This window comes from Pangasianodon hypophthalmus, chromosome 24, assembly GCF_027358585.1.
Source record: "Pangasianodon hypophthalmus isolate fPanHyp1 chromosome 24, fPanHyp1.pri, whole genome shotgun sequence".
Classification (NCBI taxonomy): Eukaryota; Metazoa; Chordata; class Actinopteri; order Siluriformes; family Pangasiidae; genus Pangasianodon; species Pangasianodon hypophthalmus.
The window spans coordinates 1,669,999-1,686,363 of record NC_069733.1 but is presented as its reverse complement, the minus strand read 5'-3'; the positions used below and the strand labels follow the sequence as shown (position 1 = coordinate 1,686,363).

General features: G+C 35.2%; 2 protein-coding genes and 1 long non-coding RNA gene across 3 annotated transcripts; all 3 read right to left on the bottom strand.

Moving 5' to 3' along the window:
- Nucleotides 1-569: 569 nt before the first annotated feature.
- Nucleotides 570-3,578, bottom strand: LOC128317330 (uncharacterized). Its single transcript, XR_008300850.1, has 4 exons — nucleotides 3,280-3,578; nucleotides 2,272-2,947; nucleotides 2,156-2,178; nucleotides 570-802 (listed from the first exon to the last, which is right to left on the bottom strand). It is a non-coding gene; the product is annotated as an uncharacterized LOC128317330 (long non-coding RNA).
- Nucleotides 3,579-8,433: 4,855 nt separating this feature from the next.
- On the bottom strand, nucleotides 8,434-10,423 carry LOC113542377 (uncharacterized). The gene is made up of 2 exons (XM_053229135.1): nucleotides 10,277-10,423; nucleotides 8,434-9,801 (listed from the first exon to the last, which is right to left on the bottom strand). Exon 2 carries the CDS (start codon nucleotides 9,779-9,781, stop codon nucleotides 9,314-9,316), a length of 468 nt encoding a protein of 155 aa, XP_053085110.1. The 5' UTR covers nucleotides 9,782-9,801; nucleotides 10,277-10,423; the 3' UTR covers nucleotides 8,434-9,313.
- A 1,950-nt stretch (nucleotides 10,424-12,373) lies between these two features.
- On the bottom strand, nucleotides 12,374-14,496 carry LOC113542376 (uncharacterized). Its single transcript, XM_026939871.3, has 2 exons — nucleotides 14,396-14,496; nucleotides 12,374-13,244 (listed from the first exon to the last, which is right to left on the bottom strand). Exon 2 carries the CDS (start codon nucleotides 13,225-13,227, stop codon nucleotides 12,751-12,753), a length of 477 nt encoding a protein of 158 aa, XP_026795672.3. The 5' UTR covers nucleotides 13,228-13,244; nucleotides 14,396-14,496; the 3' UTR covers nucleotides 12,374-12,750.
- Nucleotides 14,497-16,365: the final 1,869 nt, after the last annotated feature.

Below are 16,365 nucleotides of genomic sequence, written 5' to 3'. Positions count from 1 at the left end.
AAGCTTTTTTATAAAGATATCTTGTTAGATGATATGACACTGGGATGAGGGTAAAAATTGACAGAAAAAGTCACCTTTTCAAAAGTGTCCCACTTGAACAATATTCACCATAATTACTTACACATTAACGACTCATTTTCACTGAAAAAGAACCAAATCCAGAAATGAAATAAACCATTTCAGACTCCTGAGATTCCACTTGGAAAAGCTGGAATAGCAAATATTTCTATTTCACTGACAAGATGACTAGATGAACTTCACTTTATGGGACATGAGGATACATTTTTACACACAATATCATTAGTATTTAATACAAAGTACAGTTTTTATTGTCAGAGCTTCTACAAATCTGTTATTTTCTTAGAAACAAGCAAGAAATAAAGACATGTATCTATTTACACTTGAATATTTTATGACACTGGATATAAACTGAGAGACCTGATACAAGGTTTAGAGTAAAAATTAAATGTGCAGAATCCTGAAGCTATTATATCATTTTATATTATATTGTATTATATTGTATTATATTATATTATATTATATTATATTATATTATATTATATTATATTTTGTAAATGTGATGTTACAAATGATATATTTCTTCCAAACATGGACCATCAGAAACATCTGCTTCATATTAAGTAAACAGTAATGATATTTGACATTACGTACACACATTACTCTGTTCGACTGAAGAATATACCACATGTGGATCCACCATTTCATCATGTCTCATGATTCTGTTGGTTTTATTCTTAGAGAAGTGAAGTGCAGCGTAATGCACCGAGTCCGAGTCAGCAACCTGCAGAACAACAAAGATACACAGAGATGATAAAATATAAATATAAATAAAAAAATAAATCAAGTACACCTAACAGATTTTCTCCAGATGTTCTTATTGAGCTGAAGTGAAGTTTCACAGAGATCATAAAGCCCTCATAGTGGAGAATCTTCAGAGCCTCTTTTTCTGAGAACCTTGAGGACTTCCTCCTCGACCATATGAAAGCATGTGTAGTTTCATTGTTCCTATATTTATTTATTATATTTATTACTTTTATTACTATTATATTAATTATTATAACTATTAGCTATAATTCAAGTGTTTTGTCATTTGAATTAAAAAATTTAATCCAAACCTGAATAACTTAAAAACAAGTAATCTATAAATAATATCAACATGATACCAACCTAATATTCTGTCAGTGAAATTATTAATGAGGAAAAGCTCTATGACTAATAAACAGAGAAAATGTACTTGTATTTAAATAATGAGCCTAATATTTTAATAGCTGGATTATACAGTATTCATTAATTAAAAAATATATATTTATGTGAAAAATGTTTCAGAACCCCTGTTTTTTACTGATTTATTTTTTAAAATTGATTTAAAAACTGTTTTAAATAATTAAAACATTTTCATAAAACCAAGTGTGAACTGATTTTATTTTAAAAATTAATTATGTGTAAACTATATATTTTTGCGGACTGTACGTTTTGCTTAATTGTTTTGAGTTGCATGCTCAAATATTTTGGATATATAATTTCTTTAGAAATGACTAGAATTAAGATCATCTTGTGCTTTTTGTTTTAATACACATCTGGAACACACCAATAAATATTCATCAGGCTTGGATTAAAAAAAGTTGGCACCCTCTGTGGTTTTTGAATGAAAAAGGGAAAGGGTACCTCTATTTTAAAATATATATCTACAAAAAATGATCAGAATGTTAAAAACATAATGTGGATCTAAGAAGAGAAGAGAAAAATATGTGGAAAAAACTTTTTGTCATGAGCCTCTCAACTTCCAGTCTTTACTTGAAGAAGGCAGCGTCTGGTTAAAGCAGAAACGATGAGAACAAGAGGAAACTAGTGGCTCATGTATAGATGCCAAATATTACACCTGAGAAGTTCCAAGAGCTGCTTAGAAGATATGAGCATTATTATTATATTTCATTATTAATATCTTAGAATTTATCTAATACACTAAATGTTCAATTTATTTGTCATTTGTATTCAAATAAAAGTTTTTTTACTGAGAAGTTAAAAAAATTCTTCATCACAAAAAACCCCAAATGCATCGATTTCTGTTACAAAGTAAATCAGAGTTAATTATTCTGGAGGTCGGTGTGTGTGTTTAAAGTAGTCTCAAATTTACCTCATTAGCTTCTGCTTCAGCACCTAAAGCAACACAAAGCAAAGATTATTATTATTATTATTATTATTATTATTATTATTATTATTATTATTATTATTACAGTAGTAATATTTTACCTCTCTGAGCTTTTCTGTGCTTCAGTATGATGAAGATCAGGACACTGAGAAGAATCACAATCACGGCACCAAACACCACAGTCAGCATGAAGAACACAGCAGAAGAGTTTGAACCTCGGAGAAAAATATTAAAGAAAACATTTTGATCCCTAAACCTGCATCATATTTTAATTTAAAGATGTACAGAAGCCTTCATGAGAAGAAAACAACAGACCTGTTACTTTGTCCTCAGTAAATGTTTTATTTACACCTGAAAAAAGAAACATTATCTTTATAATCGCAGTCATCTCAATCAACTTTTACTGCAACTATTCACTTATAAATTTACCTTTCACTTCTAAAAAGATCGAGTTTCTAAAGTTAACCTGGTCCAGTTCTATAAAGCTGCAGTAATACAGTCCTCTATCAGAGACATTTACTGCAGTGACTGTGAGAGACGTGTTCTTGCCATGAACAGACATCACTATTCTCTCACTTTCAGTAAAGAAGTAACACGGTTGTGATGGAGCTGATGTTCTAAACTTTTTGCACCCAAGAAGAAGTGGAACTGAATCACTCGTGTGTTTAAACCAGTAGATGGAACCTGGATCAGTCAGGTAATGTTGGCACCAAATAGTGACATTATCTCCAGCTTCTGCCTCCAAAGTTAAAGAGCACAGAGTCTCAGAGAGCAAACCTGCAATCCATAAAACACACACCTCATTTATAACATCCCAGATTTTATATTTATTTATATATATTTTTTAAAGTTATAAATAACTTCAATGCATACAGCTATGACATGATTTTTTTTTAAATTTAAAAATATATATGATCCTCTGTGTTTCATTTTGAACTTGGGAAAAACATTGTGTAAATTCTCTAAAAATCTCTCTCTTTTTTTTTGGAATTTGCAGCTTTCTGAATAATTATATTTTTCAGTTACACAACCATGTAATTAAAAATGTATATATATTACAAATACAATAAGAATTTAGTAAAGCGATAAATGAGATTATTAACACTTACCCATGGCACAGAGAAACACATGCAGAGTTAAAAACTGAACCATTGTGTATCAGCCAAGAGACAAAGAGGAAACGATCTGTTGAGCAAATCATATGCTGGTTTATCTGTGTGTAGGGGGTGTGGATCTTTACCCAGCATACAACACTTTGAAAAAAAAAAGGCCCACGGAAAAAAAAAAACTAAAATAGATGTCTTATTTTCTCTGTAGTTTCTCTGAGACAGCAAAGAGAGTCTCCTGTTTCTCAGCTTTTTAATCACACACACACGCACACACACACACACTTCACATTTCAGTAGAAGGTCAGCTGACTTAATGATGTTCATTCCAATGAACTGCCAGGTTTACCTTGTTACCCTAGTTTATTTTTTATATGATAGCATCTGTAAGAACCTCATATTCTATATTCCACTTATTATTGTAATTTTATATGTAGCAGGAATTATTTCAGATTGCTAAATACTCAGCGAGAGCATGATGGTACAGCAGGAAGTGTTGCTGCCTCACAGCTCCAGGGTCCGGGGTTTGATCCAGGATAAAGTGCGTAATGAAGATGAATGAATGATTAATTTTATAGCAAACAACACAGCTTTTCACTTCTGGCTTTATCAAAGACTTTTATTCAGAAAATTCCTTTTGCAGCCCTGTGCTCTCACTCTAATGTATTATGGGGGAAAAGCCTTTTGCTCAGTGTTTATTGCAGCACCTTACAGTGACCTCTTTTTATTTACTTTTACAAACTAATATAACTAATATAGCCATTTTAACATGCCTGATCTGGATAATCAGAGGGTGATAGGTGTCAAAAACAAGACTGTTTTTTAGTTTTTCATCTGTTTATATGATAATCAGTAGTGTGAACTGCTCTATAAATGTTGTTAAATCAACATTCAGACTTCATTTTAACAAAAAATTATTAGAAATTATGTTGTTTTGTTTGTTTGTTTGTTTGTTTTTTTGCAAATGCAATAGTTTTAAAAAGTGTATGACATCAGCTGGTGGTCAGAAGCAGATGAGCCACAGGTGAAACTGTCAGTTTTCACAGTTCAAGCGTCATGCGTGCAAATGTACCAAGTGTCAGGTCTGTGGTTGGAAAACATTCAAAAGATAAAAATGGACAGTTGCTGCATATGTTTGAGCTAAGACCTGTGGTTTAAGTGTTGGCTTCACATGCAAGAAACTTGAAATGACTAAAGTTGAATGTAACTGGCAAAAATATATGTACAATGGGTTTGGAAAGTAAGTATTCAGATCTCATTCACTTTTTAAATGACTTGTTATAAATTTATAACTTTTTACAAATTAAATTTAAAAATTTTAATTTTTTTTGTCCATTAATAGCTACAAAATATGCCATAATGACAAAATAAAAAAAAAAAAAATTTTTTTGATTTTTTGCAGATTTATTAAAATTCTAAAACTAAAATCTTTTTTAGCTAATTATTCAGACCCTTCATTCAGTACTTTGTAGAAGCACCTTTAGAAGCAGTTACTGCTTTTGCACACATGGATTTTTGTGTGATTTTTTCCCATTCCTCCTGGCAGATCATCTTAAGCTCATTCAGTTCATTGTTAACTGACATCTTCAGCTCTTTCTACGCAAGTTCTCCAGGGTTCAAAGCTGGGTTTTGGCTCAACCACTCAAGGACATTCAGAGACTTGCCCCAAAGCCACTCCAGCATTGTCTTGGATGTACGCTTCTGCTGAACGGTGAACCTTCACCCCAGTCTGAGGTTGTGTGCACCCTGAAGCAGGTTTTCTTCATGGAACACTCTGTATTTATTCTTACCTCATTTCTGAACAGACTTCCCATCCCTGCTGTTAGAAGCACCCCTTTTGCATGCAGTGGTGTTAACCAGCTGATGAGTAGTACCTGGATTCACAGGACATAGTGCTTGGTATTTGAAGAGTTTTTCCAAATCAGACCTGAGAATCTTTTTGCACATGCTTTCTGAGTCCTTTCTAAGATGGTTTTCCTTTCCATCAGGTTCCTTTCTGAAGCTCTGTTAGAGTGGACATTGGGTTCTGGGTCACCTCCCTGACCAAGGCCCTTCTAGCCCGGTTACTGGGTTTGGTCAGACGGCTAGCTCTAGGTAAAGTCCTTGTAGTTCCAAACGTCTTCCATTTCGCAATGATGTAGCCCACTGTGCTCCTGGGAACATTCAATGCGTTGAATGCTGTGGCCCACCATAGGATTTAACCTATGTGTTTAAAACTTCAGTTACAAATGTAACTTGTCTATATGAAAGGGTTCCATATATGTGTGAGTGTATAATTCACTTAACACAGCTAGTAAACACACAATGTTAAATATTTCCTACTCACCTAATGAGAGAGCTGATGTTTTTTGACAGATACCAAGTGCTGGATGTCAGGCTGATGGGAGAAAAGCTGCAAACGGAGGTCTAGGAAAACCCTCAGCCTCTTCCTATATTTTGTTTTGAGTGGCACCGACATAGAAAATCCAGTTTCACAAAGATACGTTGTTGGAATCTGCGTCAGAAATCTTACTGCTTTGTTCAAAATCTCCGGATACTCTGACATAACATGAATCTGAATATTTGTTAAGGATTTCTTTGGAAAGAATTTTCATATTAAATTTGACAAACCAATTTAACAAACCAGTCACAATGACTAAAGCAGTCTGTTTGTGATGACCTGCTCATGCTCAGAACAGACAGAGGTCAGAGGAACATGGGGAGGGGTGTGTTTCTGATTGCCAATCCCACACTGTGAAGATCCACCAGCAGGATTTCCTTTTGAGCAAAGGTGTAGCCTATTGCTTCCTCTTTTAGGAAACCTTCATCCTAAAAGAGCCTGCTCTCATTCAGGGCAACAATGAAGATGTTGTACTGCTTAAGCAACCAGATGAGTTCTCTGACAGAGTCTTTCAGTCTTGTGATGGAAGTACAGAAGGGATTGCAGGTTGCCTGTTCAAGTTTTATAGTTTTCTTATTTTCACTGCAGAATAGAATATCCTGATAGGCATGGTAACCTATCCTGGAGTGGGTTGATGGATGATTTTTGGGCCACCATTACTATGCCTTTTCCTGCTAGGGGATAAGCAGTGCGATCTGTCTGCCCATGCTGTCCCTGTTTTGCTTTTCTTTCAGAGCGTACTCCCCTAGCCAGTGGTTGTGTTCTTGTCAGGCCTCCTTGTGGCCACACATAGTAACTGATGCCTCGCAGCTCCAGAGACAAACATGGCGTGTCAAAAGTGATTTTTGTCTTGTCTGAACACACTGCATTGTCCCAGTTATCCACAGCCTTCTCCAAATGTTCTGTAGCAAACTTCAAACAAACTTCAACATGCCTTTTCTACAGTAATGGAGGCATGGTGGTGGAGTGCATTGCCTATTGTTTTCTCTGTGACGGCTGTACCTACCGCTTCCAGCTCTTTCTGGAGCTCTTTTTGAGTGGTGCTTGGCTCTTGGGCTACTCTTCTGACTAACTTTCTGACTGTCAAGTCAGAAATCTGCTTCTACCCATCGTGAGATGTTTCTTGAGTGACAGCTTGGAGACAAATGATTTGTTTACTTGCATTCAGAGGTGGATTCCGCTTTTACTTTCTGACTGTCAAGTCAGAAATCTTGTGAGGAGATCCTGTGTGTGGCCAGTTGATGGTTGAGTGCTGTTCCTTTAACTTGCAGATAATGATGGTGTTTATAGGAACATTTAGGAGTTAAGAAATCCATCAGTCCATCCATAACCAGTGCCATTGCTATGCTATGCAACAATATTTTTATGAAGGTCTTGGAAGAGCTCACTGCTTCTACCCGTCGTGAGATGTTTCTTGAGTGACCGCTTGGAGACAAATGATTTGTTTACTTGCATTCAGAGGTGGATTCCGCTTTTACGAAGAGTGGAAGTACTAACCTACCAACATGCACTAACCCAACTGATTCAAATTAGCACAGGAAGGAGAACTAATTAGTTCAATCAGCTGGTTTAGTGTTTTTTCTTACTGTGTTTAATAATTTTTTCCTGTGTCTTTCCACTTTATTCCACATAACTTTTTTTATGGATTGGAATATTATGATTTCTTTAGCTGTGTAATTTTATTGAGTTAATACCAATGTCTGCTCTATATTTCAGGTGAATAGCTGCATTGGAAATCTGTCTAATATATATATATATATATATATATATATATATATATATATATATATATATATATATATATACATATATATATATATATATATATATATATATATATATATTTACATGTTTAATACTTATACACTGTATATGGCACAACCAGCACAACAACCATCAAAGTTCTCACATACTCACATACTGCATTTTACTGGGGTTTGAAGACCCAGAATCATACAGGTACTCTGACTGCACCCTACTGGTTAGTTTGTGCTTATTCATGCAACCTTACAAAAAACTTACACCTCCAAATAAGGGACATAGCACTGAGTGCTTCCTTATTGGTCATTAAGAAGTCCTGTGTGTTTTCTGTAATGCTGGATTGAGTGCCAGTGCCTTGGTTTTTTTTTTAGAACAGAATTATCTGGTGCATTCAAAGTAAAGTCTCAGATCTCCATGTCTATTTGATTTTTTAAAAACTAATATAAATATGTAGATGGGCTAAATCCGGTTTATGTACTTCCTACATCTTAAAATGCAAACTGCTTAAAAGTCTAAGGAACATGAGTTTATGTGGAAATGAAACAAACTTTTATTCTACCATCTTTTCACCAACCAAACACTCACTCTGGTTCACTCATATTATACTCTGATCTCAATTGACACAGGAGTGGTTTGAGTCTTTACTGTCCAGCAGATGTCAGTATGTCATTGTGTGTGTGTGTGTGTGTGTGTGTGTGTGTGTGTGTGTGTGTGTGTGTGTGTGTGTGTGTGTGTGTGTGTGTGTGTGTGTGTAGAGTAGAAATCAATTAATTGTCACATTTATTCTAGTTAGAATTATTATCAATATATTAAAAATGTGTATTTAATTTCTTTAAATATATGTTGACTGGAATATAAACTAAACTATAAATTCTGTAGTTTTCTAAAAGTTCAGTAAACATTCATTCCTAATAGGCTAAATGTCAGTAGGGCCACATATATGAGTACTATCATTGTGTTATTATATTTTATGGATTTATCAGTAAGAAAATACACATGAAAGCAAGAGTGCTGATCCAAATGGATAATTTATTAAAGCAGTTTGCCAGGAGGTAACAGCAATTATAATTCAGTACATTTACATTTAAAAATGAGGATAGAATAAACGGGTGACACTGGAATGAGTGAAGAGCAAATTAAACACTGAATATGAATTCACTATTAACGTACAGCAGACAGAGCACATTACAGAGATTACAGACTCAAAAGGTACAAACTGCCTTTAAACAAGCTTTCTATTTCTGCTAGATTTTAGACCAAAGACATTATTATTATTATTATTATTATTATTATTATTATTATTATTATTATCATTATTATTATGTGTAAAGCAATATTTAGACAAGTGACATCATAAATACAGAAGGCAAATTAAAAAATGGACCAATTCAGAAATTAAAACGAAAGTGGTTTTAACATGCTTCTAAACATTATTATCTATAAAACTTAAAATACTTTACACCCTGAATGAACTAAATCAGTTAATAGACATTTTCCACTTACAATCAAAAGCATGTTTTGGTCTTGGTACTAAACAAAAAGGTACATTATTATATTTAAAGATGGTCATACATGTTTAACAATAAATAACAACAATAAATAAGTAAATAAATACATTTGACCACTTAGGCTATTTTCATATAACCGTACCAACACTGGAGAGTTTCTAACTGTGTCCAAGCTTCTGTAGCAGTGTGTCAAGAAAGAGAAACAAAGAGGATTCCAAGTGCTTTTACTTTGTCAAAATGGTGGTTAAATAGGAGAATGAGCTGGCTGTAGTGGAATTGTCATTACTTGCACATGCAACATACAGGGTATTTTTTCTTATTCTTATTATTTTTCCCCTTACCTACTGTATTAAATAGGCTAAAATGATCTCCATGTGTTTTTGTCCCATCAGCCTCCACGCAGACGGAGGGTCATATAAATGATGCTTCCAGAAACAATGTTGTAATCCTGCAGCTTCCTGCCAGAGTCGAGCTGTCGGCCGTTGTAGATCAGCCGCTGCTGGTCCACTGGTGTTCCTTCTTTCTGGTAGATCTTCCTCATCAACTGATCGACGGTCTCATCATCAGTGATGTCGTAGGTTTTTGTCTGTTCCTTCTCATTCTTCACGCGCACCTGGAATGGCACGGGGGTAATGGAGATCAGCAGCATCACTGTGGATCCTGAACGCAGACCGTAATCACTCACGGTCTTCTGGTCATGGTCCAGGATCTGACCGCTGCTGGCTGAAAGCTTCAGGCGTGAGGCTCTTGCCTCAAAGTGAGGGGCAATGCGTTGCTTGAGTTCACCAATGGTGGCACTTGGCAATACATTCACAAGCTGCGTTTTTCCACTTAGGTCTTTGATGGCGAGCTCCATCGTATTCCCCTATTAATGACCTGTGTGTAAAATAAAGCCAAAGCGGATAGGAATCATAAACATTTATGCAAATATTTCCCCTCACATATCATCAATAAGCCAGAAACATAGTTTCATTATCTTTTTACTGGAGCTACGAGACTAATGTACTTAACAAGTAATGGAAGCTTATGAGCACTGTTTAACATTATACAAATAGTTCTGTATTTTTTTAGTTATATATATTTTTTTTATTTATAAACACACACCAAACAGATATCCTGTCTGGAACTGATTTTTAGCTATTTGTTTCAGAAAACCAGAATTATTTCTGCTGGTAAATTTTTACTAAACATACAAATAAAAGCCAGTCACTTTATTTTACTTTTATATTTTACTTTGGATCAGTGACTCATTTGGAAACTTTATTTTATATTATCCAAACCAAAATATAATATTTAACATTATTAGAATGTATACTTATTATTCAAGTATTTAAAATAGAATAAAACTTACCTTTTGAGTAAATGATGTCTTTTCTGTCCTCAGTATCCTTTTCAGAGAACCAAATCCAACTGAGCCTCCTTTCCTGCAGACTGCAACTTAACAACTGCTACAGTACCACAGCCACGCCCCTTATTTACAGGATAACCAATGGGAGATAAGCATGAGAGAGCAGAATGACAACACGCCCCGTCCACTCAGGGGCTTTCTGTTTCTATTCAGCATTCAAGTGTAAGTAAAAACACTGAAGAGTGGTGCAAGTTTCAGTTTTGGAGAAAAGAAATCAGTTATAATTGGGATGACGTGAGAAAAGTGAAGGCTCAGGTCACGTGATGGGGAAAGTCCACTCTAATTCCCTACGTCACATATATTCTGGAATGTTCAGTGCCATGGTGTACTTTGCATATTACACACTCCACCAGTATATACTGTACACACACACACACACACACACACACACACACACTGATAAGTTTTCAGATATAGTTTAGTATGTGGTAATGGACTATTATTACTAATATCACATGGTGTACTGCAGTTACCTGATTTACAGGTTCAGGGTTTTTTTTTCTTTGTTTGTTTTGACCTCAGAATGACTTCAGGCTGTTCCCTTCTGTGTTACAGATCGCTATTTTTCACAGTTTATATAATCCAAAGTGTGTGGTAAATGCCTTTCATCAGGATTTAAAACACATTCTTTCATTCAGATGAATAATTTATCCTCCCATCCCAGCCTCAGTTGGTTTCAATTTTGGAGAAATCAATTATAACTGGGATGTTATGAAGAAAGTGAATGCTCGGGCCATGAGATGGGAAAAACCCTCGCTAATGCACTACATCACATCTTCTGGAATGTTCATTGCCATGGTGTACCAATGGTCAGTGCATTGTGTATACATACAATCAGGTCCATAAATGTCTGGACATTGACAAAGTTTTGTTATTTTAGAGGACAAATTAACATAGTCATAGATTCAAGTGTTGTTTTTATATGTGGTTGCAAATCTTTTTGCAGTCAACGACTGTCTGAAGTCTGAAACCCATCGACATCACCAGACGCTGGGTTTCTTCGCTGGTGATGCTTTACCAGGTCTTTACGGAAGCTGTCTTCACTTCCTGCTTGTTCTTGGGGCACTTTGCCTTCAGTCTTTCTATTTAAGAACGTACCACACATAATGTTTATGCAAATGCCACAACTGAAAACAACTCCAGACCTTATCTCTGCTTACTTGTAGGTGAAATAATGAGGAAATAACACACACCTGGCCACGGTACAGCTGAGCAGCCAGCAGCCCAAATACTTTTGCTCCCTTAGAGAGGTGAATTATAAAGAAAGATAAGAAAATTAAGGAAAATTGTAAAGAAAATTATAGCTGAAATTCTGCACTTTGCTATTCATTATATAATTCTAAATCCAATATACTGTGGTAGACAGCTAAAGCTTTCTCTATGTCCAAATATTTTTGGACCTGACTGTATATAAATATAAATATATATATATATATATATATATATATATATATATATATATATATATATATATATATATTATAGTTTAGTATGTGGTATTAGACTAATAATACTTGGTATACTGCAGTTAGCTGATTTTCAGGTTCACGTTTTACCTCAGACTGCTTCATTTTACATTACATTTATTGCATTTGGCAGACACCGTTATCCAGAGCAACTAACATTTTATTTCATTTATACAACTGAGCAGTTGAGTGTTAAGGGCCTTGCTCAAGGGCCCATCAGTGGCAGGTTGGTGTTGTCATGATCTGAACTCACAACCTTCTGATCAGTTGTCAGTTCAGTTGTTCATTATTCATTATTCTTCATTATTATTCATTAGGACACATCACCATGTCTTGTTACCAGGTATTTTTACTGTTAGTTCACCTAAGTGACTAATAAACCTGGACTTTCAGGTCAAAAATAAGCCTATGAGGTGATGGAGAAGGGCTTAAAGATCTAATCTGCCATAAGCTTGGAGAGAGGTGTCAAGTATCTATACCAATGTTATACCTAGCTAACTAACATTAATATGCTAATTTATCTCCTGTCACAACCAGAGTTGTTTGGAGGAAAAAATAAGCCAAAGCAATTCAATCATTTTGATAAATATTTTTATTTACATAGATATTAAATTAATTAACTTACAAGAGTCATCACAAAATAAACCATAAAGTGTCCGAACACAAAGAAAGTGCATTTATTACTGAAGGTTCTCTTAAAAGCATACATCATAACTGCATCATTTTATCACATTTTCATGTCATTTGTTAATAATCGACACATAGTCACTTCAGACATGGGAACAATGGTAGCAACTTTGGAAAAATAAGAATATGCAATTATGAAAAAGGAATGTATAAATAATGCTCATTACTTTTATCTGTAACTCGTATTTTATCTAAGAATATTTTAATTGTGTTAAATAGAACAACTGCTTTGGTCTAAAATGATCTTCATGCGTTTTTGTCCCATCAGCCTCCACGCAGACGGAGGGTCATATAAATGGTGCTTCCAGAAACAATGTTGTAATCCTGCAGCTTCCTGCCACACTCCAGCTGTTGGCCGTTGTAGATCAGCCGCTGCTGGTCCACTGGTGTTCCTTCTTTCTGGTAGATCTTCCTCATCAACTGATCGACGGTCTCATCATCAGTGATGTCGTAGGTTTTTGTCTGTCCCTTCTCATTCTTCACGAACACCTGAAATGGCACGGGGGTCATGCAGATCAGCAGCATCACTGTGGATCCTGAACGCAGACCGTAATCACTCACGGTCTTCTGGTCATGGTCCAGCTGCAAGGTTTGTCCATTGGAGATGGAAAGCTTCAGCTGTGAAGGTCTTGCTTTAAAGAGTGGGGCAATCTGTCGCTTGACTTCACCAATGGTGGCACTTGGATTCACGTACACGGTCGTCGTTTCTCCGCTCAGGACTTTGATGATGAGCTCCATCATATCCACTTCTTAATGACCTGTGTATAAAGTAAAACAGCAAATTAGTGCTATTTAAATGGACTTAAGTTACAAGGCTAATAAAAGCTTAGCATAATGCTAACTACATGCATTAATCATCACACCTCTAACAACATTAGTTTGAAATAATACCAATAACATTTTATTGCAACAGAAACCAGGAACTAGATCAATCAGATCAAGTGATTCTGGATTCAAAATGGCCGCCAGCAGAGTTTACAGCTACGCCATTTGCTCATTAAAGTTAAAAGGTGTGCTCTCAGAAAAAAAAAAAAAAACAAACAAAAAAACTGTACCCTCCTTTTTGCTGGGATGGTTCCTCATAACCTACACCTTTTTTTTTTTTACCTGTAGTGTGAAAGGTTTACATACTGCACCTTTAAAGTATTTCTCTAAAAGATAATTTCGGTCCAATTATGTACCTTAAATGTTTTTTTGTTTTTTTTAAAGGTACACTATATACTATCTACACTGTATACTATCTCTAGATATTAAAGGTACAAACCTATCCACCTCTATGGCGTTTAAACAGTTAATTAAGAGCGCGAGGGCTCCTGATCTGAGCGCGCGAGTGTACTGTCGTTCAGTATAAAATTCCCCTTCAGCCATGTTGCTCATTCACTCTAAGACTTTTAAATGGCTTGTTTTTATAGTGATCCTGAGGTTTAATATGTACTACTGCATCTCACTTTCATAGCAGCATCTGATCACTGAACACAAACAACATGCTTTTTTATTTGATAATTTATTAAATTATTGTTTAATTCTTTTTTGGTTTTTTTGCCATTCTCCATTGTTTAACAGTTTTACTACCTTTTTTTCTGAGAGTAACAAAAACCCACTTTGACGTCTAGCTGAGATTAATAGTGGTCATATAAGCTTCTATTACATGTTGGCTGTGTTGCCCAAAGCTCACCAAACATTAAGAGAATTGTGTATGTTGCTAAATTTTGACTGAATATACAAATTATGTTTACTAAAAAAAAAAAATTAAAAGATACTTAAAAGTCACTTTTCCTTTGTAGACTATTTTTCCCCATTCTTTGTATCACTCATTGGCCGTTGGTGAAATCTTAACTTTATTTTGATGATTATTTCTGATTCTTTTTATTTAAGAAGACATTATTTGAAAATTTAAAGTTAAACTTACCTTTTAAATGTGTCTTAAAAAGGCTTTTTCTCTCTTCGAGTCCTCGACTAACGAACACAGCACCGCACAATCCTCCTCTCCAGCTAACTGCAGGCCATAATATACAGCAGTGTTTATAGCCACGCCCCGTATTCACACAACCAATAGGAAATGAGCGCGAGCGCTCAGGAATGCCAGCACGCCCCGCCCCCTCTGTTAGGTTTTGTTTTCCGAGTCTTACTCAGTTAGTTTCGCTTTCCGGACGTCAGCTGAAGCACAAACGCAACAAACACCTTCTGTGTTGACATTTTTTTCTCTCTCTATGTATATCAGTACCGGTGATCATTTTGGACTGCACAGCTTTACTCTCAAATTCACTTGTTACAGTTGCATTACATTTCAGTGGTTAATGCAAGGTAATGCACACACACACACACACGAGGTATATATGCTGTGTTCATGGTACCTTGTATTTATTTATTTATTTATTTATTTTATTCAACATTTATTAATATGACATATGAACCAAGAGAAGAAGCCAGGGGTACAGGCATAGACAAAAACTACCAAAAGCTACACAGCTTTCTGTGACAATAAACAAACAAACAAACAAACAAACAAATAAATAAAATTACATAAAAACATTAAATTGCGAGCATATATTCTTTGTTTTGGCAGCTTTTCTGTTACAGGAAGTGGACAAAGAGTTAATATAAATTCTAATATCTTTATGAAAGTGAGAGAATGTTCATGGTACTTTGTAAATAGTAATGTGCAAGTTGTAATGACGTCATTTCCCGCCTCCGAACATTTGATGCATGAAAAAAAAAAACAAAACATGGATGCTTCCAGGAAAGCGTATCTTGTGTCTTTTGTCAGAGCAGGTAAAACTCATAAAAAGTAAAATTTTACCACATTTTTACAGTTTAAAGTCTGAGTAGCTATTAATTCTGTTCTACTTCAGTGAACTTCAAACATTTATTCAACATTTTGGACTGAAATTGCAGCACAGCAACAACAGCAGACAATAGCGAGTAGCTTAGCAGCAAGCTAGTCAGATAAAAATAAGTGATGACACTAATGTTGTTGATTACCTTCTAAAAACAGCGATTAGTATGATCAGTGTTGTAGATTTAACCGAGTACTGTGTCTGTATATGAACTGACCTAAAGCTAATACTGCTATAAACTAATTTAAATGTAGAGAGAAGGGGAACTTTACACTGTTCACAGTGAGAGCGGCCATGCTGGTTTGACGTCACTCAGTAAACAGGGAAGGAACTGGTAGTTGAGAAGACTACCTCAGGTTGATGAGTTGAAATTGCAGATTGAGGTGGTGTTCTCTGTGGTTCTTATGGTTGTAGGCGGGGAATTACAAGTTGCAACTTCGCCTCGAACGCAGCAATAAACTGGACTTTCAAACATTCAGTGAGAAGGTTCGCTCCTTGCTTGTCTAGTGTCAAGTCCAAACTTTTTGTTCATATAAAAAGAATGAATTTTATTATTAATGTAATTTGTTAGTGTAGCCACAAACAACATTTAGACCATAAATGACATTTAGCTGTTAGCCTTTATTTAGCATTAGCTAATTTGCTACATGTTAATGCTTGCTCATATAGACCTAGACAATCCTTTAGAGGTGAATCAGTTGTCTACTATAAAAAAAAAAAAATTGTTGTCTACTATATTTTCATGAGCACATCACTAGATCCACAACCTATACATGTACATGTGCTGAAATTCAGCTCATCTTGATTCAATTGTCAACCTTATTTTTATTTGTATAGTGCTTTTAACAACCAACACTGTCAGAAAGCAGCTTTACAGAAATCCAGACGTAGATTTAGCTCCATAATGAACAATCCAGAGGCAGAAAAACTCCGAGACGACATGAGGATGCTGTTGCTCAGTGTGGCCAAATTGTGAATAAGAGTCCTGGGATTATGAAGAGCTCTTTCACAATTTCTGTGACCTAAAATGTGTTAATCTTTT

Bases quoted from the DNA above. Each gene is read 5' to 3' on its own strand.
- LOC113542377 (XM_053229135.1), bottom strand. From the start codon at position 9,781: ATGGAGCTCGCCATCAAAGACCTAAGTGGAAAAACGCAGCTTGTGAAT.
- LOC113542376 (XM_026939871.3), bottom strand. From the start codon at position 13,227: ATGATGGAGCTCATCATCAAAGTCCTGAGCGGAGAAACGACGACCGTG.